The sequence below is a fragment of the Myxine glutinosa genome, chromosome 10, assembly GCF_964187855.1.
Source record: "Myxine glutinosa chromosome 10, kmMyxGlut1.1, whole genome shotgun sequence".
NCBI lineage: Eukaryota > Metazoa > Chordata > Myxini > Myxiniformes > Myxinidae > Myxine > Myxine glutinosa.
The window spans coordinates 109,727,767-109,754,937 of record NC_136270.1 but is presented as its reverse complement, the minus strand read 5'-3'; the positions used below and the strand labels follow the sequence as shown (position 1 = coordinate 109,754,937).

At 43.1% G+C, this 27,171-nt stretch overlaps 1 protein-coding gene across 1 annotated transcript in view; it reads left to right on the top strand.

The window, feature by feature from the left end:
• SDK2 (sidekick cell adhesion molecule 2) overlaps positions 1-27,171 on the top strand; it is a 990,523-nt gene that overhangs the window by 596,528 nt on the left and 366,824 nt on the right. Inside the window, exon 7 of the mRNA XM_068126284.2 lies at positions 25,668-25,858. Within this exon, the coding sequence (XP_067982385.2) occupies positions 25,668-25,858 (191 nt within the window). The remainder of the gene's footprint in view (positions 1-25,667; positions 25,859-27,171) is intronic.

Below are 27,171 nucleotides of genomic sequence, written 5' to 3'. Positions count from 1 at the left end.
GTATATGCACCAAGTGAAAGTACTGACCGTAAAACTTTCTTTACTGTCGTGGTAAACCAATTAAAATTGTTTGACCTCAATCAGTGCATATGCATGGGGGGTGATTTCAATTGCATGTTTAAGCCCAACTCACCAGTTGGGAATGGACAGGAACTCACCAGAACCACATCCCGAAGCCCATGGTGACCTCTCCCATTTCCTTTCCATCGTGGGTTTTCTTGATGTATGGTGCTTGATACACCCAAATGACCAACAGTACACATGGTGTCGATGCTTCAATGGTCAAGTGTCCTTAGTGAGGCTTGACAGATGGTACATCACCCCACGTTTTAGGAATATGATAACCTTCTCAAATATTGTCCCGTCTATCTTCTCTGACCACCACATGGTCACTATGGGCCTATCCCTTCCTCAGTTTAAGCATACTAGTGCCTATTGGAAATTTAACACAAGGCTTTTGGATGATGCCTTTTTTAAGGAAGCCTTTCACAATATATGGATAGCAGTAGTTGAAAAAAAGCCCCGTTTTGCTTCCATTAACCTGTGGTGGGACAATATGAAAACCCATATAAGGCTGTTTTGTCAACAGCTTAATTCATACGTCACTCATGAAAGTCGAGTCACACTGGCTCGGTTAGAAACTGAAATTCTAAAACTGGAGAACAAACTGGCGAAACAAGAGAATGAGGCAAACTATAAGTTACTTCTTGAAAGAAAGACCCAACTTAGAGAACTATTGCAGGAGAAAGCTGCAGGATTATTAGTTAGATTAAGAATAAAAAATATTAAAGTATCAGATAGCCCTAGCAAATCCTTTTTCCACATTGAATCCGAAACTAAGCCAGCTCGGCTTATCGACGACCTTGGTGTGTCCCTCAGTTCCACACAATTTATGAAAAATAATTTGGAAGGCTTGATTGGAGAAATAGAGAGGAGACTGAACCTGTGGAAAAGAACCCTACCGCTCCTTTCATTTAAGGGCTGTGCCTTAGTTGCCAATAACTTGGTTGCTGCAAATTTATGGCATCAATTTATTTGCCTTCAACCGCCGGAAGTTCTGCTGAGAATGATCCAGGCCAAACTTGTGGACTTTTTTGGGGGAGGCCATCATTGGCTGTGGCCAAACGTAATATGCCACACTTCATCTGAAGGAGGACAAGGCCTTGTTCACGTGAAATTCCCGCCTCATGGCCTTTCGCTTGTGCTCCATTCAGTGCCTTCTATATGTCGAGCACCTGCCAAACCACACATTAGCCTGTCATATTTTGCAACAGGTGGGCAGATTCGGCTATGGTCTTGAAGTATTCCTGACCCACCTCAAGTATGTGGATACATCAACACTCCCTATATTCTACCAGAGCCTTATCAATGCCTGGAAAGTTTCCGTGAGTCTCAAAGTAGACACATACTCCCCACGGATGTTCGAAGTTGAACCTCCGTTTTTCAACCCTCTCTTTCCTGATGTATTCAGGAGCCGTGATTTGTGCCAACGCTTCATGATGCAGGCACAAACAAAGTATGGCACCTACGGCCAAACTCCGATGTAGGGTGGAAGACTGTGGAAGAAATTTCAAATACAACAGGAATTCGGTCCAAAAGGACAATTGGCTTAATAATGAGAAAAGTTGTACAAAAAGGTCATCAGCTCCTGCTATGATGGGCATCCCGATGGGTCATATTTCCCGAAACTGATTTTTGACTGTTCTGCCAGAGAACTTCCACTTGTTAGCACAGGGACAAATGAATTGCAAGCTGCAAGCAGCAAGAGCCTGTATAGGTGTTGCGTGTCCCTAACTCTCGGTGTTTCTCCATTAATCAAAGTAGCATGCTGGAAGAGACAACTCCCTGCCGGGCCCTCCACTGAACCTGTATGGGAAGCGATGTATTGTAAGCTAATCACCAAAAGAACAGGGGATCTCCAGTGGCGCATTGCCCACTGGATCATCCCATGCAACACATATGTGAGGAATTTTGCCCCAATATCTGCATCCACAGGAGTTTGGAAAACTCCACACAATATCTGCATGCCCTTTTTGCTCTGTAAATGAGGATGTATTTCATTTTTTTATTGGGTGTGAGACTTTTTCCATTATTCATCTGGTTAAACTTAGTGTCAAACAAAATGAATTTCAGATTTAATTTTCGATCCTTTATTTTTGGGTTTAAATTTTTGGGCAAAAAGTTTAAACTGTTGTGTTTTTTGTAGCTACAGCAAAACTTGCTGCATCCTTGTCCAGAAAGGAAAAGCGTAACGGTAAACCGCTCCACCAATGCAACGTCATGACATTTTTCAGTGCACTTCTTTATGCAAGGTTAAAACTTGAATTTAATTTTTTCATGACCATGGCTGGATTTGATGTGTTGGTGGAAAATTATTGTTTGGAAAATGTCTGTGAAATTTTCCAAAATTAGTCGGTATTACCTGTCTTAAATAATCAAGTCTTTCTATATCTCCGTAATATTGCTTTATTTTATGTTTTTGTAAAAATGAACTGATGAATTTTTCTACTCTCGTTGTTTCCTTGCTTTCATAATCTCTTTGTTTTGTTTGGAATTTTGAGTTGTAAATTGTACATACACACACTTTTTGTCCCCCGTCACAACGCGGAGCAAAAGGGGGACTATGGTTTTCCCCTCCGTCCGTGCGTGCGTCCATCCGTGCGTGCGTCCGTGCGTGCGTGCGTGTGAACGTGCGTGCAAACGTGCGTGCGTAAGCGGAGGACCGAATTCTAATTTAGTGTGCGGGTGCAACCCACGTCAAAATCCAAAGACGGCCGCCGCCATGTATGTCTGACGCCATGTATGTCTGAACCTTGTGAGCGGAATATCTTGAAAAATAAGCGAAGTACCAACTTCTAATCTGGTGTGTGGGTGTTTCTCGGCATAAGGAAGAACGCTATTGAAAATTTGGTCGCCACGTCAAAATCCAAGATGCCTGCCGCCATGTATGTCTGAACCTTGTGAGCGGAATATCTTGAAAAATAAGCGAAGTACTAACTTCTAATCTGGTGTGTGGGTGTATCTAGGCATAAGGGAGAACGCTATTGAAAATTGGGTCGCCACGTCAAAATCCAAGATGGCCGCCGCCATGTATGTCTGAACCTTGTGAGCGGAATATCCTGGAAAATAAGCGAAGTACCAACTTCTAATCTGGTGTGTGGGTGTATCTCGGCATAAGGAAGAACGCTGTTGAAAATTGGGTCACCACGTCAAAATCCAAGATGCCCGCCGCCATGTATGTCTGAACCTTGTGAGCAGAATATCTTGAAAAATAAGCGAAGTACCAACTTCTAATCTGGTGTGTGGGTGCATCCAGGCAAAAGGAAGAATGCTATTGAAAATTGGGTCGCCACGTCAAAATCCAAGATGGCCGCCTTGCGTCTTCCTCTTTATCAACTCACATCACTTTAACGACGGGGGACCGAGGCGTAACGCTTGTATAATTTTGTTATAAAAGGACCTCAAAAGTCAAAAATACTTTCTCTCTCTATCCTCTTCTCTTCTCTTCTCTTCTTTCTCTCTCTTTCTCTCTCTTTCTCTCTCTTTCTCTCTCTTTCTCTCTTCTTTCTCTCTCTTTCTCTCTTCTTTCTCTCTCTCTCTCTCTCTCTCTCTTGCTCTCTCTTCTTCTCTCTTTCTCTCTCTTTCTCTCTCACACCTTCTTACTTCCAATTTCCCCTCCTCACATCTGCATACTGACAAATCGCCAATGTTTGATGAAAAGCATGTGCTTGGCTCGTCTCTTGGCTCACTCTACTCTGTTGTTTTATCATTGCAACGGATGACCTGTTTTGCTATCACCATCCAAAATGGGAAGTAGTCCCGGACACCTCATCGTTCAATCAATTCAACTTGCAAATTAGATTCCTGTTGGGTGTAAATTTATTATTGGAGTTATGCTACCTGTGCACGTACTTGTCACACAAAACACACTATGTGTACTATACATTGTGCTGCAGGCTGACACTCACTGCACAACATCCCAGCAGTATGGCCACACCTTGTCACATAGCATGTTTGCAACAACAATGAGCTGAACATAACTTCCTGCCGTGCACAAGCCTCATTGTTTTTTTGGACAATATGGAAATTTGTAAGCCATCAGGAACCAATTTGCATGAAAATTTCATTCCATATGTATTATTTTGTGCATGCTTTTATGATGTACTGTATGCTTGTTCAGCCGAGGTTGTCGACACCATATATCATGTTGGCGAGGTCAACACCATATATTCCTGATATGTGAAACACCCCGCAACCAATGCCTTGCAGAAAACAGACTTTTTGGACTGCTGGCTGCATTTTCTATCCAATCATCATATAACTTTGTTAAAACATTATCCATGGGTAATCACTCCTGTGTTGAAAGTTTTGTATCAATCGATCAAGCAGTTGCATTAAAAAGTGAGCGAAGGTGAAAAAGTACTGGCAAAGAAAAAAAAAATGAGGGCCTCGGCCGACGTCCACAGCATTTTCAAGGATGGACTTGTACTAATTTGTCAATAACAGTTTAAAATCAAATGCCCTACTTCTTGGAAAATGGTGTGAGATAACATTTGATGCAATGAAATCCCCCTGAACTCACACATTAATATCGAAATTAGATATCTCTTGGACAAATAAAATGCTCAGGGGCCAGTTGGGTAGATAAATAAGTGTTTTAGATTAAAATCAGGTATTGATGGTTTGCCAGCAATCACAACAAGGTTGTTAAAATATTGGGCACCAAGGAACAAAACAGTGATGTGTTGATTTTGCTAGCCAGTCCATATTGTATTGGGATTCAATTGGAAATATGGCCTGCTGGTTGCATCGTTATTGAGGTGCAGTTGTGTTGCTGATGTAATGCCCCTATCTACATTGAGGGACACATTTGTAATTTCGAAAACCCGGTATTCGCAGTCGAAGAATCACATCGTCTTCCATTGAGCTTATGCAGAAGGGGGTCTTGTGATACTAGTTTTCCTGTAAAAATACAATCTTATTCTTTATTCTTGCCTTTGAATCTTGAGTTCTGTTTGCTCTACCAAGTTGGCTCGTACATATACATTGTAGTATCTAGCGATGTATCTCACAAACAATTGCAATTGTAAAAACATTACAAATTACGATAATAATAATAATTCATTCCGTTAGTGATGTTAAGCTTGATTGGGATATACCAAAGCACCTTTGGCTATTACATTCTTTAAACTGTCACAGATAATGCCAGACCCATACCAAAAAGGAGAAATCCCACTTGATTTTTTTCTTCTCTTCGTAACTCCTTTTGTAATAGCTACTATAATTTCCACTTGTAGCTTTGGCTAGGGGAAGCTTGGCCAAAGTCTTTCAGGAACCGGCTGGCCAGGCCTGACAATAATATTGTTACAGACGCGGTTGTGGATGTTGGTTTACCGAGCGGTTTGGTATGACCGCGTCTGCACGTTTACCCGATTATACTCGAACGTTGCCGAGTCGCGCTACGCTAAATCAATTGAGGAAAAGGACACAACGGCTGGGTTAAAATGACACGACACCAAGGGTTCAGTTCTCAAGACCTCCGGAGGAGGTTATAATATTGCGGAAGGTCAGATTACAGGGATGAGAGAGACAGCATAGTAAGGTAGGCACTTAATTACGGTCTTATAATAGCCCCGACAGACGACAGATAAACAGGACAAAACTGACTCACACGGGGATTGATGGCAAGGAAAGGCGGGTTGGTCGATGGCTCAAGGTGCACTCTTGGCTCAGGGACAGAATCGACCCGGTCCGGTCCAAAGATGCGGGGAGGTATCGTCGCGCTGGGGGTGGCGTCCTTTGCTCTCCGTGGTTCAGGCGCATCTGACTTCACATCCGGTAAGTCGCTGCGTATCTCCGGCGGGGAGTGACACGCCCTCGGCTCGTTAGCTCCGCCCCAGATGGAATCGGCCCGTTGCTTCTCATTGGGTGCGGGGGGTTACCGGCTCCGCCCTTGACGAGGGGCCGACAGGCAGCCCCTTCGTGGTAACCCCGTCGGCGCACATGGGTAATGGCGGCTAACCGAGCCGGAGTGAGGACGCACACTCCCCGCGCGCGCCGTTGTTGTAGTTGTTGTAGTTGTTGTTGTAGTTGTTGTTGTAGTTGTTGTTTGGGGAAGAAGATGGGAGGAGGTATGGGAGGAGGTATGGGAAGGTCCTAAACTCACTACTGGTGCCATATAATCACATTCTGGTGCAACGAAGAGTCAGAATTAATGGAAACGAGTCCTTAACTGACATAGACTAATAGTCTAGTAGGAAGACTAGGTCCCCCTGCACCCCCCGGAGATATACTTCTAATCAGTGTTTCTAGATTGGAAAAAATGTGTAGAAAATGACTAGCTATGGCCCCAAGCTGAAAAAATGTCCCACATACCATTTTTATGCAAATTACTGCTGCCATTATCAAAAAAACGATTTTTGACATATCTCAGCCAATATTGCAGATAATTGAAAAATGAAGGTGTCTAGACCCATGTTTTGAAGGGCATAGATCATGATAGAACTATTCATAACATGATTACATGTGTCTATGGTATACTAGTATGCTAATTAGTGCTTTATTTACAAAATAATCACAGTTTTACGAAATAATAGACTCATATTAAGGTCCGTCTACACAGACGTTAACACAAAGTTTTATTTTTCTAAATATTACAACTGTCAAAATAGTCCTAGCACTCAATGTGACCACTCTTCTCTTGCTTGTTTTAGATAAACATCATTAGCATTAGTGATTCTACACTCCGCTGAACACATAGTACCCCAGGAGAGTGGCACAGTAGTCCTCTCCCAGGGATTCTGCCAGCTCAGAGACGTTGACAAGTTGGCGATGCTTCCCTGACCCTGTATCCAGGTACACCGTCAGCTTGATGTTGTGGGCATGGTGGAGCAGGATCAGGAGGATGTCTGTGTCCGGTGTTCTGACTACAGCGTTCTTGTATCCGATGGTAGCAGCATGATGGAGGTACAGAACCACCCTGGTATCAGTCTCTTCCTGGTTGCTGTAGATCGTGGGGAGTTCACGTACCTCGACCTGAAACACAAAAAGGCACCGCATTTCAATCACCAGTCACTGCCAGTTTCAGATCTAGACAAACATCACAGGTAATCACCTTTTTTTCAGGAAAAATTACAAATTGAATCGCCATTCACGAAGGGCTTTCAATTTTACCTTGCCATTCGTTGAGGCAAGTTGGTGGGCCTTCCCCTCCACGATCAGCACAGCCATCTCTGTTCTCTCCAGCCTGGTAGCTGCCTCTTGTCCACTCCACACTTTCAGAAGAAGCTGGCACATCTGCTTTTTGTTGTCGTCATTTGCAAGGAACATTTTGAAGTCATATGGCTTCCTGGTTGCTGGTCCAGCCAGAATGATCTTCTCTGAGCTGCCCCGCCTCAGCCTTTCCTGCGCTTTGATTGACTCAGGATGGTAACTGTCAGTGGAGAACAGAAAGTGCTGCTTGGCCACCATCTGATCAAGCACCTGCAAGCATATCTCACCACATGTTGGGCCTTTCCACTGAGAACACCTTTGAGAGATCCACTTGTTACTAGTTGTGCCTCAAAGAGAATCTCTGCATATCCAGAACCACGCATCTTGTGTCCAGTGAGCATCCCGATGTAGTTCATGGATGTGTGGAAGGGTCCAATCGTTACTACATGACTAGCAAATTCATTTGGCCAGCGCCAGATGATGGGAAGGGCTTTCATGCAGACACCCAGATCAAATGTATTCAGGACCCATCTCTGACCCACCTCAGCAGTTGCTGCCTCGGAACGCTTCAGTAGCTCACGAACAACTGCGTTGTCTGTGATCGGTTGGTGGATAGGCGTGCAGTAGTCGACTGTTGATTTGCTGGGTGGGGGAGAACCAGTTGCAGAGGTGAAACCCCCTAGCCCAGGCACAGGCTGCAGGCCACAGCTTCCGATGTATCTGATGAAGAGCCAGATGTAGTACTCTTGCATCGTAGTGGCATAGACTGTGTCATTCTCTGCTGGCGGTGTGAATGATGAGCCTTCAGGGAACTTCGGGCCAACGCGAGTAAAGTGCAAGGGTGGGAGAGTTTTTGGTGTGTCGACCTTCAGGCTACGCTGTTGTGACCTATTGATGGTAGGTAGCATTCGGTCCTTGCTGCTCTCGAACCCGGGCTTGACCTCCTGCACCATGATTCCTCCAGCACTGTTTACAATGTTGCTGCCGTGCACACTGGTAGTGGTTTTATTCAAGTTGTCCCACTCACAGTGGAATACAAGGTTGCCCTCTCCTGTCACAATTTGTGGTGTACGATAAGTTGAGACTTCATCCAGGACCTTGGCGAGAGCAGTTTCCAACTCCAAGGCGAAATCGTAGCTCTCAGAGTGTCCAAGCCTGTGTAGTATTGTGGTGAGCTGTTTGCTTCGGAACAGGTGCCTTACAGTCACACAGAGGAGAATGTGCTTTGGTAACTTCCATTTTCCATCTGACACTGCACGGCACAGATCTTGTCCAATGGAGAAGACCAGACGCTTCACCTTTTCTGTCTCGATGCCCTCCTTGCCAGTCATTAGCACGCTGAGAAAGCGGACAAGGTCTGGAGGTAGGATGTCTTCAGGATTGAGCTCCATGTCTTCAGCTGTTGGTGGCCATGGTTGGTCTTTACACTCTCTGAAAGCCTGTAGAATACCCTGGCGAAGTTGGAGGGCAACATTTTGGTTCTTGTTTGTGCTTCCGAGTGTGAATGCTCGTGCGAGAGCATTGGAAACTGTTATGTTTGAGCTGTGCACAAGCCAGAAAGAAATGACATCACATTTGTCATGATCAACCTTCGTGAAGTGGATATGCTCCTTGATTGGGTCATTCTGTAGGCGTTTCAGTAGTTTCTCTGACCGATAATTTGAGTTCTCATATCCATTCAGTTTCAGTTCCTCGACATAGAGCAAGCGCAAGGAAGAAAGCTGTAGAACTTTATTCTGCTGGATGACCTGGGTTTGAATGTGTTCCAGTACTGAGTTGAATGCCTTTTCATGGGCGGCTGACATGCAAGCCTGCTCCTTTGGTGCTTCGGCTCTGTGAATCGCACGCTCATAGTTGTAGAATGCTGTGCGGAAAGCTTTAAAACATGACGGATGGTGTTTGGCCTCACATGCAAAGAGGTCTTTGTTTTTCACCTTTCGATGGAGTCGATAGAGACCCATTTTCTCAGCCCGTGTTTCGATTTGCTCCCATGCATTTTCTTTGTTTTTAAAGGATGGGAAGGTTGTAGGCCTCTCAGTATTGCGATGAGCATCTTTGGTCTCAACTTTCTCACAAAATATACACTCTGGCGGGAAGATGGGTTCAGCAGAACCTCCTGGTTTACGAGGAGAGTGATGCCATGATGAGGTTGATGGCCCTGGTTCTGTATCATCTCCCAGACGATGAAAGTGGCGGACAAAGTGCTTATAACACTTGCTGTGATATCCTACTCTTTCTAGGTCATCAGGAAGAGTTGCCGGGATCTGATCACATACTGATTGCATACGACATGGGGAGTCATGCGGTTGGTTGAGACGTCTATCCCGGATCTTTTGAAGCAGTTGCAGTTTTTCTGAAGCAGATCCTTTAATTTTACGGAGGGGCGTGAAATCCCCATGATCAGACATGGATGGTACATGAAGGATGCATGTAGGAGGAGAGCTTTGGGCTGCAGGTTCTACACTCCGTTTTCTTTTGGGCATGCTTGCTGTCGATGTCTACCATCACTGTTAAATGACAAATAAGAAATCACGAATGATGTTAAAAGTGCCTGTGAAAGGAGGCTCTGAGTTTTCAGTGAGGTAACAGAGGTTCTGAGTCATGTTCTACACTAGGGTACTTTTTAGCTGACTAAACCATGTTTAGTGGCATCAAAAGTGCTAATAGCTAAAACATCTAAATTCTTCCACACTAACGTTAGCTATCTAGGCCAATGAAACATTGTGCTAAGTTACTGTAGCTAGCTCAGCTGTCGTGCCTCTTTCTGGTTCAATTCATATACAGAAGTCAACAGATATGTCTCATGTTTGGCATTAACAAAAGTTTAAGTTACACCGACATTAGGAACATACTGTACATAGATGAGGCTAGCTTTAACGTTAGCTAACATGGTGCTAGCTGGCTCAGCTGTTATTCTGCCTGTTTATGATTTCATGCAGAAACTGAAGTCAAGAGTGTGAGTAACATTATAGTTAGCATCTTACCTGGCTAGATTGGAGGATGAATACCAAGAACAACACACAGATGGAATGGAAGACTGAACTTTCAACTGAGGTATTCAATAACATCAACGTTACCAATTGATACGAGCGCGCGACATTACCAATTGATACGAGCGCGCGAGCGCGCATGTTACATGGATGGAAATGTAAAATGGCAGCTATAGCAGCACTAATTTGGATCTCTAGTCTGTCATTTCTGCACTGTGATTGGATAACATAAAAAAATATGTTTGGGAGTTAACAGCAGGAGTTGGTAGATTTTACGTGGGCTGGGTGAGAAACCTTTAAATAAGCAAGTGAAAATCTCTCGCAATACAAAGTCAATGGTGGGAAGAAAAGTTGAGTGGTACCAATGTTACTGCCAATGTCCCGCCCCTATGCAAGACTCAGGAGCATCTTGTTGACATTTAACCTTGAAAATACCTGGGTTTAGACCCCTTATGTACCATGTTAAGTTATCTGCAGTATTAACGTATCCTTATCATTTGTAAAACTGATTATTTTGTAATTACAGCATTAATATGCATACTAGTATACCATAGACACATGTAATCATGTTATGAATAGTTCTATCATGATCTATGCCCTTCAAAACATGGGTCTAGACACCTTCATTTTTCAATTATCTGCAATATTGGCTGAGATATGTCAAAAATCGTTTTTTTGATAATGGCAGCAGTAATTTGCATAAAAATGGTATGTGGGACATTTTTTCAGCTTGGGGCCATAGCTAGTCATTTTCTACACATTTTTTCCAATCTAGAAACACTGATTAGAAGTATATCTCCGGGGGGTGCAGGGGGACCTAGTCTTCCTACTAGACTATAAGAATAACTAGCAAGATGTCCGAAAGTTGTCTACGTGAGATGCGGTGGACCTGGGCACGACATTTAATGGGGGAAAAGGGGAAGGTCGGTTCTACAGAGTGTTATTTACAGGCAATGGGACTAGGGGATGGGGGATTGGGGATAGTTGGGGAGTATTGGGGAAATAGGGGAATATTTACAAGCGGATATGGAGGCCAAATGCCATATCCGCAACAATATTGACTAAGTAGGGTTAAGGCAGGAATTTGGAATTTGTTCAGGCTGCTGGCGATAGCTCGTCTTCCCTTCCCGAAGGACACCGTGGAATATTTATCGTCCACCAAATAATTCCAGCAGATGGGAGACCCGGCTTATTGTCCACATGAGGGATGGCACACACATTGATGAATCACCCTAACTGTAGAACACCCTGTTATGACAGTTTATGCATCGACCTGCTGGATCAGGATTCAAACGCAGGTCAAACAGCTTAGAGGTGAGTGTGCGTACCTCTAGGTCATACTGTCAGCCCCTTTTCTAAGTAACAATAAATTAAAATTTAAACTTTGAAAACCACTTCAACTAGAACGGCACTCGGTAGAGCGCATACCTCCACCAGGCTGAAGAGTTTATGTTTGTATCCCACTGATAGGCCGGATCTGGATTCAGACCTGAAACAAAATCTAATCAGCTTGTTCTTGTCCCCGAACCAACTCGTCCACCTAGTTTAGTCATAACTCATCCATAACTTTTTAAAATATCATGTATATATCGCTTTTCGACCGATCTCGCAATGGTGAAGATTCACTTACAAATTAAATAATTCCCATATCCGAATCCATATTCAGATCTTTACCAAAATCGAATCGATTAGTCCTTGTCATATACGCAACGTCTCCACCAAGTTTCGTCCGAATCCGTCCACAATTTTTTGAGATATCTTGTTCACAGACAGACAGGGGTGAAAACATAACCTCCATCCACCTTTTGTGGCGGAGGTAAATATAAAGTTTGAACTGCACTTATCTTGATAATTAATCTCAGTCAGTGTATTGTCCATTGCTAAAAATAACAAACAACGACATTAATTTAAGCGGCTCAATCCCAATAATACATGGGAACCCTACCCCCTGGTTGCGCAGCAGAACAACCATCATCCATAGCTAATGTGATTACCACCAAATAAGCTCTTTACCACTCCATGGGCATGCCAGCTACACCCAGAACATCACTACCCATTCTGGACACACCCAATTGGATCCAATTGGATTCAAAACTGTCCAAGATTTCCACGGCCAGAAGCACACTGTTCACAAAAAATGGCGGCTCTCTGGTGAAGACGATCATTAATACAGAGCAGGTTGGGTACCAGCGGGAACATTTTATCCAATATCCCCAAAACAATACAGTTCATGCTCTCCTCATCGTATGGTAATTTCTTACAATGACAGCGAAATAGTCACCGAGAAAGCATCTCAAAATGCAAAGCCTGCCCACGTCCCCTCATACTCAAAATGAACTTGACAAAAAAGACAGCTAAAGCTTTTGTTTTTGGACATTTTATTAATTTATGTTCTCCCTATTCTCATAATAAAGGTTTGTTGAAGATTTGTTCCCAAAATCTCAATTAGTAAAAATGTTATTGCTCGGACAGACACTGAAACTCAATGGTAAATAAATAAACACGGAAGTGATTTTAAAAAATGGGCCGTCTTGTGCTTGACAAGCTGCGGTGGGGCTATTGAGGGCTATTTATAGTCATTGTGACTTAATTTTAAATTATATTCTCGATATACTCCGAATAAAGGTTTTTTGAAGATTTGATACCAAAATCTCAATTAGTAAAAATGTTATTGCTTGGACAGACACTGAAACGCAATGGTAAATAAATAAACACGGAAGTGATTTTTTTAAATGGGCCGTCTTGTGCTTGACAAGCTGCGGTGGGGCTATTGATGGCTATTTATAGTCATTGTGACCTAATTTTAAATTATATTCTCTGTATACTCATAATAAAGGTTTGTTGAAGATTTGACACCATAATCTCAATTAGTAAAAATGTTATTGCTCGGACAGACACATTGAAACTCAATGGTAAATAAATAAACACGTAAGTGATTTCAAAAAATGGGCCGTCTTGTGCTTGACAAGCTGCGGTGGGGCTATTATTATTATTATTATTATTTTTTTGTATACAGAGTCGAGGCTTGTGAAAGAGCTAACATTTATCAAACAAACAAATCAAACAAACAAGCAAACAAAGTACAGACTTGGCATTTAATATGGAATATTTTTTTTTTCTTGACTTGGGTTTACTTTCTTAACTCAGTATATCAATCTGGTGAGTTTATTTTACACTTTGGTGATTTATTTGTTAAAAGAACCATGTCACTGATTGTCTGTCGCAGCAAGAAGTCAACAACAGGATTATATCACAGGTGGCGTGGCAAAATGTACGGACAGGTGCATTTGATGATTGGCTTCACAGTCGGGTATACAAGGGTTGTTGCGTTCTGTATTAGTGGAAAACAACTGCTGCACGTCTCCAAAAGTTATTGCCGCTTCCTCTGGAGATGGTCCGTCAACTCGACAATGCTGTTTGTCATGGAGTGGTGGCTTTACGAAATTACAGCATGAAAGAGCGTGCTATTGCTCAGCAGTATGGCATCACTCAAGGTCAGGTGTCAAAGATCCTGAAACGAAATGCTCAGAGGGGTGTCCCTACTCCAATACCGAGGCCAGGACGTCCCCGCAGAACCACAAGGAGGGATGATCGCCAGCTGCACCGGTTAGTCCGCAATGGCCGTACCAAGTCAGCTAATTGGCTTAGGGCTGAGTGGCAGCAACTGACAAATGTGCCTGTATCCAGAAGGCGAGTCAACCAACGACTGGTTCAAGCAAGCTATCGTGCCAGGCGTCCCCTGAGAAAGCCACGCCTGACCAGACAACACAGCCAGCGCCGATTGCAGTGGGCCAGAGAGCACCGTCAATGGCAGCCAGGACACTGGAATCACATGACCTTCAGTGACGAGTCTAGATTTCTGGTCTATCGTCAAGATGGCCGCGTCGGAGTGCGCAGACAAGTGCATGAAGCCTTCAACAAAGATTGTATAGTGCCAAGAGTCCAAGCTGGAGGTGGTGGGGTGACCGTTTGGGCTGCTTTTCATGCAGGGGGCAAAACTGACCTGGTTGTTCTGAATGGAAACCTGAACCAATTCAAGTACAGGGCCATTCTGGAAGAAACATTGCTTCCATTTGCTTGTGCAGCCTTTCGAGGAAACTTTGTCTTCCAAGATGACAATGCACGGCCGGCCTCATCGTGCTTGCATGATCCAACACTTTCTTGCTGACCTTGGTGTAGAGCATATGGAGTGGCCTGCCATGTCCCCGGATATGAATCCGATAGAGAACTTGTGGGCAGAATTAACGCGTCAAATCGACCACTTGGACCAGCAGCCGACCTCTGTGCGTGAATTGCAGCAGGCTATTGTAACTGCATGGCAAGCGATTCCTGTCCAAACCTTGGCAAATCTCGTGAACAGCATGCCTCAACGTGTACGTGCTCTCCTGAATGCTTGTGCGGGTTACACAAAGTACTGAACTGTAATTTTACTGTCGGTAATCCCAGTCGTAATTTAACTTTTGTTTTTGTTAAAAAAAAATTTGGCTAATGTGCAAAATAAAGAGATACTTCTGGAAAACGCACAGAAGTTTAACACAGTACTATCCATGAATTGAGTTCGATATCAGTTTACATCACTTTCAAGGATCAATTTATTTGTTTCGAAATGTCAAATGTGGTTTTTGTTTCTTTTGAAGGTCACATTAACAAAATATAGAATAATTTCAACATATTTCCAATGAACTTTTGGTTCTAAGACATCTTGAAAAGTAAGTTCACCCCCACAAAAAAAATATTCCATATTAAATGCCAAGTCTGTATATAAAAAGGGGAGCGGTCGACAAGATGGGGAGAGAAGGGGAGGAAGCACACAAACACAACATTTGAGGGCAGGGACATCGGGAGATGTGTGGGAGGCAGAGGGCCTGGGGGGAGGCAGGATAGGTATAAAACGCAAGGACACCAAGGACTTCCAGGAAAGAAGACAAAAGTCACCTCAAAAAAGTGGATTTGGGGTGAAATTAGCGGGGGTAGAAAAGATCAAGGTTTTGGATGGGGGAAGATAAGAGATGGTGGTGAACAGCCGTTTTAAAGACCTGGAGGGAGGAGTGGGATTGAAGAGAGTGAGGGAGTTTGTTCCAGAGGTGGGAGAAAAGAGGAATGAAGGAGTGAAGGTGAGCAGAGAGTCTTGATTTTGGTAGTTTAACCATAAGAGGGTTGCAGGCAGATCTTGTGCGACCTGCAGGAATATTTGGGGGACAGAGCCCAGAGAGAGCTGGGGGAGCAAGGCCGGAGAGGAGTCGGTAGAAGATGGAAAGACCACCAACCTGCCTGCGGTGAGTAAGTGAAAGGCCCTCGGAGATAGCGTCATCGCGGGAGATTCCAATGATTCTGAGCGCTTTGGCTTCCACAGCGTGAAGACGAGCTAGGTGTGAGGCAGGAGCACCAGCCCAGAGGGGAGAGCAGTATTCCATTGAGCTGCGGATGAAAGCCTTGTATGTGGTGAGGAGCTCAGGTGTGCCAAGGAAGGACTTCGCATGATGGAGGATGCCCAGTCGGTGACTGGCTTTGGAGGCCAGCTTGGAAATGTGGTTTTCCCCGGAAAGATCATGGCAGATAGTGAGACCCAAAAGCTTTAGTGACAGAACTTCTTGGAGAGGATTATTCAGAAAGTAGATGGGAGGGTTGTCCAGTCGGTCTTTTCGGAGAGACATCGTAAGAGTGTGAGATTTGTCAGGATTGAAAGGCATGTTCCACTTGTTTGCCCAGTCTGTGATTTTGTCAAGGGCTATTTATTGAGGGCTATTTATAGTCATTGTGACCTAATTTTAAATTATATTCTCGATATACTCATAATAAAGGTTTGTTGAAATTTGATACCAAAATCTCAATTAGTAAAAATGTTATTGCTTGGACAGACACTGAAACTCAATGGTAAATAAATAAACACGGAAGTGATTTTTAAAAATGGGCCGTCTTGTGCTTGACAAGCTGCGGTGGGGCTATTGAGGGCTATTTATAGTCATTGTGACCCTAATTTTATATTATATTCTCGATATACTCATAATAATAATAATAATAATAATAATAATACATTAATTTTATATAGCGCTTTTCAAGAAGCCCAAAGGTGCTTTGACAGAGTACATAAAACAAGTGCAAAAAGACAAAAATCAATAGGTAAATAATAAAGGTTTGTTGAAGATTTGATACCAAAATCTCAATTAGTAAAAATGTTATTGCTCGGACAGACACTGAAACTCAATGGTAAATAAATAAACACGGAAGTGATTTTAAAAAATGGGCCATCTTGTGCTTGACAAGCTGCGTTGGGGCTATTGAGGGCTATTTATAGTCACTGTGACCTAATTTTTAAATTATATTCTCTATATTCTCATAATAAAGGTTTGTAGAAAATTTGAATACAAAAGCTCAATTAGTAAAAAGGTTATGACCTGGACACACACACACACACACACACACACGCACGCACACACACACACACACACACACACACACACACACACACACACACACACACACACACACACACGCACAAAAGCAAGTGTGAAGCCCTGTCTCCTGTTGCGAAGGGTGGAGGGAGGGGGGGTTGGAGGGGGGAGGGGATTGGGGCAGGCTAATTACAGCTTTCATAATATATTGGTGCTTCCTGGAGGTCACATGACGAGCCCCACTACCCATGGTCGCAAAACAACATCATTCACAACTTGTTCAGGGTAAAAGCAATAACTCGCCTGCTCATCGCTAACGATAACGTTCGACCGTTAACTGCACTAGTTATCCATCCTAGGGTTGACACAGATTGATGCATCGACCTGACTGTGAAACACCAGAGTGGCGGTGTATAGCTGGTTCAATATTGGAACCTAGGCAAGATGTCTAAGAGGCGAGTTGTACTGCATCTCTCCTTGTTAACCCCCTTGCCCGCATTTCTTCTTCCACCATCTTTAGCCAAGTCTTTCTCGGTCTTCCCCGTCCTCTACTTCCTTCGACACTCATTTCCATCACTCTTCTCAACTAGTCACTTTCATCCTTCCTCAACACATGACCAAACCATCTCAATCTCTTCCTCTTCACAGCATCAATCACAGGCTCTATTCCCATCATTTTTCGCAATTCATCATTTGTCATCCTCTCTCTCAACGATACTCCGCACATCCATCGAACCATTCGCATTTCCACCCTTTCCAACCTTCGTTGCTGCTCTACGTTCATTACCCATGTCTCGCTCCCATAAATCATAACACTTCTCACACATGCAGCATACACCTTTCCCTTCATCTTCAACGACACTCCCCTCCTCATCAGCACGCCACTCAGTTCCCGAAACTTCTTCCGTGCACATCTCACTCGAGCAACCGTTGCCGAGTCTGATCCACCTTCTCCATTCAGCATGTCTCCGAGGTAGCAAAATGTTTTCACACCTTCCAGCTTCACGCCGTCTCCAAGATCCAACTCAACATTTCCTCCATCTGCAGCTCCCTCTGTGCACACCTTACATTTGAATGTAGCTGCCACACTGGTTAATGACCCTCTCAGACCACTACATTTTTGATGGACCCACTCAGCGCACATTGTACATTGAATGGAGTTCACTCCGACACCCTTCCTGCACACAGCACACGGACACTTCCCAGTTCTTTCCACCTCACCACATGCTTTACCACTTGCCATCACCTTCGTCTTTCCGATATTCACCTTCAGACCTTTTGTCTCCATAAATTCCTTCCACTTGTTCATCTTTTCCTTCAGTCCATCCATACTTTCCGCAATCAACACCAGATCAACTGCATACAACAACTCCCACGGTAAACCCTCCTTTACGTTCTGAGCCAGCACCTCCATCACAGCTACAAATAGTAGTGGACTTAGTACCGCCCCTGATGCACTCCCACCTTCACCTCAAACTCACCACTGTTCCCGTCCTTCGTCCTTGCAGCTGTGCGCGCTCTTTTGTACATTGCCATCACTACTCTGATCAACCATTCCTCCACTCCTAACTTCCTCAATGCCCATGTCAATACTTTGCGTGGAACCCTATCGAATGCTTTCTCCAGATCAACAAACCCAAGAAACAACTTCTTCCTCTTCTCCATGTACTTGTCCTGCAACTGCCTCACAATAAAAAGCGCGTCTGTCGTTCCTCTTCCTGGCATAAAGAGTATGAATACTCATATTTGTATGAATACTCACGTGTATATATTTGTATGAATACTCACGTGTATATATTTGTATGATTACTCACATGTATATATTTGTATGAATACTCACGTGTATATATTTGTATGAATACTCACGTGTATATATTTGTATGAATACTCACGTGTATATATTTGTATGAATACTCACGTGTATATATTTGGATGAATACTCACGTGTATATATTTGTATGAATACTCACATGTATATATTTGTATGAATACTCACGTGTATATATTTGTATGAATACTAACGTGCATATATTTGTATGAATACTCACGTGTATATATTTGTATGAATACTCACATGTATATATACACAAAGAATTAAGTTAAGCACCCCCCCCCCGTTTTTTTACAACCTCGCACATTACAAGTTTGTTGTCGTCAAAACAGTGTAATATACCCATGATATTGCTATATTTTCTGGAGAAGTGATATTATGGTCACATAAAAACATAACAATCATGCCGTTTTCAATATTTTATTCTGAATAATTTAAGGTGAAATTTTTTGGGAATTTTAGGCATATTTTCACCTCAATTTAAGTATGGAGCTATAGGTCCATCACGGACAGTGTGGATGACGTTTATGTTTTCTAACGTACAGTCATTGTTCTGAGGAGACCTCTAGCGATCTTTGCGTCAATAACGTGTGTAGGACCCACGTGATCGGATCACTGACTCAACCCTACGTCTCATAGACCCTGTAAGCCGTCGTATGCGTTGCTGTGGCAGGTTGTTCCATTCCCGATGTAATGCACGTTCCAATTCATCCAGATTGGCTATTGGAGGGACCATCTTCGCAATTTGTCGTCCCAACATGTCCCAAACGTGCTCGAGGGGGTTCAACCTGCCACAGCAACGCATACGACGGCTTACAGGGTCTATGAGACGTAGGGTTGAGTCAGTGATCCGATCACGTGGGTCCTACACACGTTATTGACGCAAAGATCGCTAGAGGTCTTCTCAGAACAATGACTGTACGTTAGAAAACATAAACGTCATCCACACTGTCCGTGATGGACCTATAGCTCCATACTTGAATTGAGGTGAAAATATGCCTAAAATTCCCAAAAAATTTCACCTTAAATTATTCAGAATAAAATATTGAAAACGGCATGATTGTTATGTTTTTATGTGACCATAATATCACTTCTCCAGAAAATATAGCAATATCATGGGTATATTACACTGTTTTGACGACAACAAACTTGTAATGTGCGAGGTTGTAAAAAAACGGGGGGGGTGCTTAACTTAATTCTTTGTGTATATTTGTATGAATACTCACATGTATATATTTGTATGAATACTCACATGTATATATTTGTATGAATACTCACATGTATATATTTGTATGAATACTAACATGTATATATTTGTATGAATAATCACATGTATATATTTCTATGAATACTCACATGTATATATTTGTAGGAATACTCACATGTATGCAGTCACATGAAAAAGTAAGTACACCCCATGTAAGGTTTTGACTTTTTCAACATATTTCAACATACAGCTATTTGATCTTCATTTCAAAAATATTGATAGATAAAGGTGCTATAATATAACAAATATCATGAAACATTTACATTTTGTAGTCCATTGTATAATTTAAATAAACATAAATGCAAATTTTGCATGTGGAAAAAGTAAGTACACCCTTTTTTTTTTTTTGGATACCGAGTCAAGGCTCGTGAAAGAGCGAACATTTATTTCACAAACAAATCAACCAGACAAACAAAATATATAAAAAGAGGGAGCGGAAGACAAGATGGGGAGAGAAGGGGAAGCACACAAACATAACATTTGAGAGCAGGGACATGTGTGGGAGGGAGAGGGCCTGGGGGGAGGAGGCGTGGGAAGGGGGAGTGGGGTGGGAGAAGTATAAAACACAAGGACACCAAGGACTTCCAGGACAGAAGTTGGTATTTCAAAAAAGTGGATTTGGGGTGAAATTAGTGGGGGTAGAAAAGATCAAGGTTTTGGATGGGGGAAGATAAGAGATGGTGGTGAACAGCTGTTTTAAAGACCTGGAGGGTGGAGTGGGATTGAAGAGAGTGAGGGAGTTTGTTGCAGAGACAGGAGAAAAGAGGAATGAAGGAGTGAAGGTGAACAGAGAGTCTTGATTTTGGCAGTTTAACCATAAGAGGGTTGCAGGCAGATCTTGTGCGACCTGTAGGAATATTTGGGGGACAGAGCCCAGAGAGAGCTGGGGGGGCAAGGCCAGAGAGGAGTCCGTAGAAGATGGAAAGACCACCAATCTGCCTGCGGTGAGTGAGTGAAAGGCCCTTGGAGTTAGCTTCATCGCGGGAGATTCCAATGATTCTGAACGCTTTGGTTTCAACAGCGTGAAGACGAGGTAGGTGTGAGGCAGGAGCACCAGCCCAGAGGGGAGAGCAGTATTCCATTGAGCTGCGGATGAAGGCCTTGTATGTGTTGAGGAGCTCAGGTGTGCCAAGGAAGGACTTTGCACGATGGAGGATGCCCATTCGGCGACTGGCTTTGGAGGCCAGATTTGAAATGTGGTTTTCCCAGGAAATATCATGGCAGATAGTGAGACCCAAAAGCTTGAGTGACAGAACTTCTTGGAGAGGATTATTCAGAAAGTGGATGGGAGGGTTGTCCAGTCGGTCTTTTCGGAGAGTGGTATTGCCCCCTTTGGCAGAAACAACCTCAAGTAGGCGTTTCTTATAACTGTCTACCAGTCTCTGACATCGACTGGGAGAAATTTTTGCCCAGTCCCCCATGCAGAATTCTTTCAGCTGTGCGATGTTCGTGGGGTGCCTTGCATGCACAGCTCCTTCCCAAATCCGCCCACAACATCTCGATGGGATTTGGATCCGAGCTTTGACTTGGCCATTCCAGAACCCTCCATTTCTTTCTTTTCAGCCATTCCTTGGTGGATTTACTGGTAGGTTTAGGGTCATTGTCATGTTGCAAGGTCCACCTTCGGTTGAGCTTCAACTTCCCGACAGATGGCCTCACTTTATCCTCAAGCACCCTCTGGTACAATGAAGAATTCATAGTGGATTCTATGATGGTGAGCTGCCCAGGCACTGATGCAGCAAAGCTGCCCCAAACCATAATATTCCACCACCATGCTTTACAGTTGGTATCAGGTTCTTGTGGTCAAATGCTGTCTTTGGTTTTCACCAAACATGTCTTCTGGTACTGTGGCCAAATAGCTCTACCTTTGACTCATCTGTCCAGAGCACATTGTTCCAGAAGTGCTGGTATTTGCCGAGGTGTTCATTTGCAAACTTTAGTCTTGCCCTGATGTTCTTTCTGGACAGCAAAGGTTTTCTCCTGGCACACTTCCCATGTAGATCAAATTTGTGCAGCCTCTTTCTAATGTAGACTCGTGCACTTTGACATCAACAGTGGCAAGAGCTACCTGTAGGTCCCGTGATGACATTCTGGGGTTCTCAGAGACTTATTTCAGCATCTTGCGGTCTGCTCTTTGGCTGAACTTGCTGGGGCGGCCTGGCCTGAACAAGATGGCAGTTGTTTGGAATCTTCTCCACTTGTAGATGATCTTCCGGACAGTCGAATGATTGATTTCAAATTGTTTGGAGATCTTTTTAAATCCCTTCCCAGACTCGTAGGCATCTATAACCTTCTTTCTGAAGGCCTCAGAGAGCTCTTTTGATCTGGACATGGTGATGCCGCACACTTCAACAACAAAGAGCAAACCAAACTAAATGTCAGGTTTAAATAAGACAGGTTCCTCCAAGATCCTCTCTAACGATGTTCTTATCATTTGCACCTGAGCTGGTGCACCTGATTCTAATTTTAGGTATTTGAAGTAGTGATAAATGTAGGGGTGTACTTTCTTTTTCCACATGTGAAATTTGCATTTATGTTTATTTAAATTATACAATGGACTACACAATGTAAATGTTTCATGATATTTCTTATATTATATCACCTTTATCTGTCATTATTGTTGAAATGAAGATCAAATAGCTGTATGTTGAAATATGTTGAAAAAGTTAAAACTTTACATGGGGTGTACTTACTTTTTCACGTGACTCTATATTTGTATGAATACTCACATGTATATATTTGTATGAATACTCACATGTATACATTTGTATGAATACTCACATGTATATATTTGTATGAATACTCACGTGTATATATTTGTATGAATACTCACATGTATATATTTGTATGAATACTCACATGTATATATTTGTATGAATACTCACATGTATATATTTGTATGAATACTCACATATATATATTTGCACAATTTGGTTCCATCGGCACCGTTCCACACTTGCGCACAACCGCAGTGCAGTGATCTTCATCCTGATGAAGTAGCACTTAAACGGAAGGAAGGAAAGGATTTTGGTGAATATCAAAATAAATAAGTTCTTCAGCTTTCTCGGTCCACAGCAAATTGATTTCCATCTTTGCAGCAACATCATATGACAGATCACCTCCGTTCCACAATGCTATTTGTGTACCTACAAATTAAACTGTCTCCTTGACTTAAAACCCTGTGTACTTGGACATGTAATAAGTATGATAAAAACGTAATTATAGGCCAGTGCTGCTGAACGCATTGTTGGCAACGAATAACCAAGACTCCCTGCGAAGAAGACGTGGGATCTTTGGGTCATTGACAGGTCTAGTGTCATTGTACCGCCCATACCAGGCAGGCAGGACTATCCAACATCCTGGTATGTGATGTTTAACTCACAAGAGCACAGGATGCCCCCCCCCCCCCCCAAGCAAATGCTTTAATAGTCTGCAATTGTTGTTAAATGTACACTGAGTACGAAATTCGAATATTTTTCACCCATTGGTTGGAAAATGTTCTTCGAAAGCTCTTTTTCTGTCTAGGGATAATAGCCAGGCAGCTGGGCCTCGGAATGAAGCTCCTGTTCCGAAGACCTTTCTAAACTTTTTGAATGGAGCTCAAAGGGCACTTTTAATTTGAAAGCTCATTCTTTTCACCTGCACATGCCTAGTTAAACTCCTTCCCAACTGCTTTTCGGGTGGCCCTTGTTTTTTATACTCCTGCAGCAAATCTCAGACTTTTTGGAGTGAATACCATGGTTTTGGGTAGATTGACAATACCATGGATAAAGCTGTGACTGATTTGTGACTGTTATGGTACATGACTCACATGTTATGGTACATGTTATGGTTATGGTACATGACCGCTGCAGACAAAAGTAGTTGAAATTAAATTAAATTCTGCTGTGGTGAAAAAGACATCCAGTCAAAATGTGGAATATTTTCTCGTCTTGCTTATTTTGATTTTTTTTTTGTATTTCTTCCCCTGTGAATACATAACTGTTAAATGTGCACTGAGACCCGTTAGACCCCTTTAGATATTTAAGATTCACTCTGTACTTCATATCAGCATTCAGGACAACCTATACCATTTTGTGAGAATTTTACTGCTCTTTAAATGAGCCTCAATACCTGTACTGTAATGATTGGAACAAGGAAGATATATATATATATATATATATATATATATATATATATATATATATATATATATATATTTCCACACAAGCTTAGCTCGGCTCACCACGCTCGCTTCACCACGCGTCGTTGCTGAGGAACGGGCTTATTTTAGCTGAGGATAATGACTGTACCTGAGTTGCTGTTTTGTCTTGATTTAAACCAATCATAATACAAACAATTATTTTGCACAAATGTATTTGTAATGTACATGATATTCCATTTTATAAACAAATGAGGTTGCAGATTTAAGTTGAAAAGAAAAAATAATTCCCCCCCAAAAAAAATATATATTTTTTTTTCTTCAAAAAAACAATACACTTAGGACATACACACAGGAGAGGTATGTGCGTACCAGAAGTTTGGTATGATTTCACAAAAGTTTGAGGGAGTAGTTCAGTGACAAAACAAGACAACACAAGACAGACACTGCACAGATATATATATATATATATATATATATATATATATATATGTATGAAAGGAGCTTCATCGGCGCTTCATGAAATGGGTTTCCATGGCCGAGCAGCCGCACATAAGCCTAAGATCACCATGCGCAATGCCAAGCGTCGGCTGGAGTGGTGCCAAGCTCTACGCCATTGGACTTTGGAGCAGTGGAAATGGGTTCTCTGGAGTGAGGAAGCACGCTTCACCATCTTGCAGTCCGACGGACGAATCTGGGTTTGGCGGATGCCAGGAGAACGCTACCTGCCCGAATGCATCGTGCCAAATGTAAAGTTTGGTGGAGGAGGAATAATGGTCCGGGGCTGTTTTTCATGGTTTGGCCCCTTAGTTCCAGTTTTTCATGGCCCCTTAGTTCCAGTGAAGAGAAATCTTAACGCTCCAGCATACAATGACATTCCAGACGATTGTGCTTCCAACTTTGTGGCAACAGTTTGGGGAAAGCCCTTTCCTGTTTCAGCATGACAATACCCCCCCTGCACAAAGCGAAGTCCCTACAGAAATGGTTTGTCGAGATCAGTGTGGAAGAACTTGACTGGCCTGCACAGAGCCCTGACCTCATCGAACACCCCATCCCCATCGAACACCTTTGGGATGAATTTGAATGTCGAATGCGAGCCATGCCTAATCACCCGATATCAGTGCCCGACTTCACCAATGCTCTTGTGGCTGAATGGAAGCAAATCCCCGCAGCAATGTTCCAACATCTAGTGGAAAGCCTTCCCAGAAGAGTGGAGGCTGTTATAGCAGCAGAGGGGAGACCAACTCCATATTAATGCCCATGATTTTGGCCTGAGATGTTCGCCGAGCACATGCGGGTGTGATGTTCGGGTTTCCACATACTTTTGGCCATGTAGTGTGTGTACATATATATATATATATATATATATATATATATATATATATATATATATATATATATATATATATATGTATATATATATATATGTAACATATGTGGTCTCGGCACGTACAAGAGCACAAGGACACAGAACAGATCAGGACACAGAATAACAAAGGGAACAGCTGGAGAAAGGGGAAAAGCCAAAAACAGGATGGAGGGGAGACAAAGTAGATGAAGATGGACAAACAAGGGATGCAGCTAACAATGATTGTTCAGTCACAACGGAAGGAGCTTGTGTACAAGGTTTTACTTACAAGCTTTTTATTCAATAATTTTAAAATAAGTATTGCAATATATTCTGGGCACTACACATGTAAAAAGGGACATTTATTTAGTAATTTTTATTGGACGTGCTTGAAATAATGGACCGATGAATTGTAAATTAATTGAAAAATATCGCTCTTGGAGGTCCTAAGTTGAGCTGGCTAACATTCATTTCCTGCTGTCTCAGGCCTCTGCGGCAATTCGGCATCGTGTGGAAACGAAACGGGGCACCTGTCACATCCGGTCTCAGCGACCATGACCGGAGACTGAAGCTCATGAACCCTTCCTCTGAAGATGCTGGACGGTACGACTGCGAAGTGTGGCTCACTGGCAGTGGGCGACCACCTCTCATCCGCACGGCTTACCTCAGTGTTTCAGGTACAAATCCTCTGGCCTGCTTGTACTTTATACCTTGCTTTCACATTTCCATGACATGTTCTTCTTTTCTTTCTGGTTTTTTTTCTTTCTTTCTTTCTTCTGGTGAAAGGATTTTGGAGTTTGCTGATGGAGCTGATTTGTTGATTTGTAATACTCAGTTCCAGAAAGAGGACAATAAGCTTGTTACATACACGTCAGGTGGGTCGACGACAACCGTTGACTACCTGATGGTGCGTAGGCGAGATAGGGGGCACCTCCGGGACACAAAGGTGATCCCGGGGGAGGAGGCTGTTTCACAGCACCACTTGGTTGTCTGCGACATAAGGGTGAAAGGTGCGAGGAGAGCTCGGCGGGTGAAGTACCAACCAAGAATGAAGGTGTGGAGGTTGAAAGAGGTGACAGTAAGGGAGGCATTAAAAGAGAGGCTGAGTAGTAAGGTAGAGGATGATGTGGTTGAGCTTGAAAGTGGTTGGATGTCAATGAAAGCTAGTCTGTTGGGAGCCGTTGGTGAGGTATGTGGATGGACAAAAGGACCACCGAGGCACTCGGAAACATGGTGGTGGGATGTTGAAGTTGGAAAGAGGATTGACGAGAAGAGGAAGAAGTTCAAAGAGTGGCAGAAGGCGAAGGGTACGGGAGCAGAAACAGCAGAGCATGAAAGTTATAAGGCAGCCAGGAAGGCTGCAAAGAAAGAGGTAGCAAAGGCGCAGGAGGCATGTAGGAAAATGTTCGGAGAACGCTTGGATTCGGAAGAGGGTCAGAGAACGGTATTCAGGATTGCAAAGCAGATAGCGAAAGAGAGGTGTGATGTGATGGGGGTGAGTTGCTTGAAGGATGAAGTGGGACAAATGGTTGTGGACCCAGATGGAATTAAAGGAAGATGGAAGAGATATATGGAAATACTGTTGAATGCAGAGAATGAATGGGATGGCAACATAGAGAGTAACCCAGTTTTAGGACCGGCAGAGAAGATAACTGAGAAGGAAGTTGAGGAAGCGATAAAAGCAATGAAGAGTGGAAAAGCGGGAGGGCCGACGGGAGTTGTGGGAGATATGTTGAAGGCAGCAGGAAGTTGGGGTGTGAAGAGAATGACAGAGATCTGTAATCTGGTGGTGAAAGAAGGCCGCATTCCAGTGGATTGGGAACTGAGTACCCTCGTCCCTCTATACAAGGGGAAAGGTGACCCTCTGGAGTGTGGCTCGTACCGAGCGATAAAGTTATTGGAGCATGGAATGAAGGTATTGGAAAGGGTGTTGGAGAGGAGGATAAGGAAGAAAGTGAAGATCGACGAAATGCAGTTTGGATTTATGCCA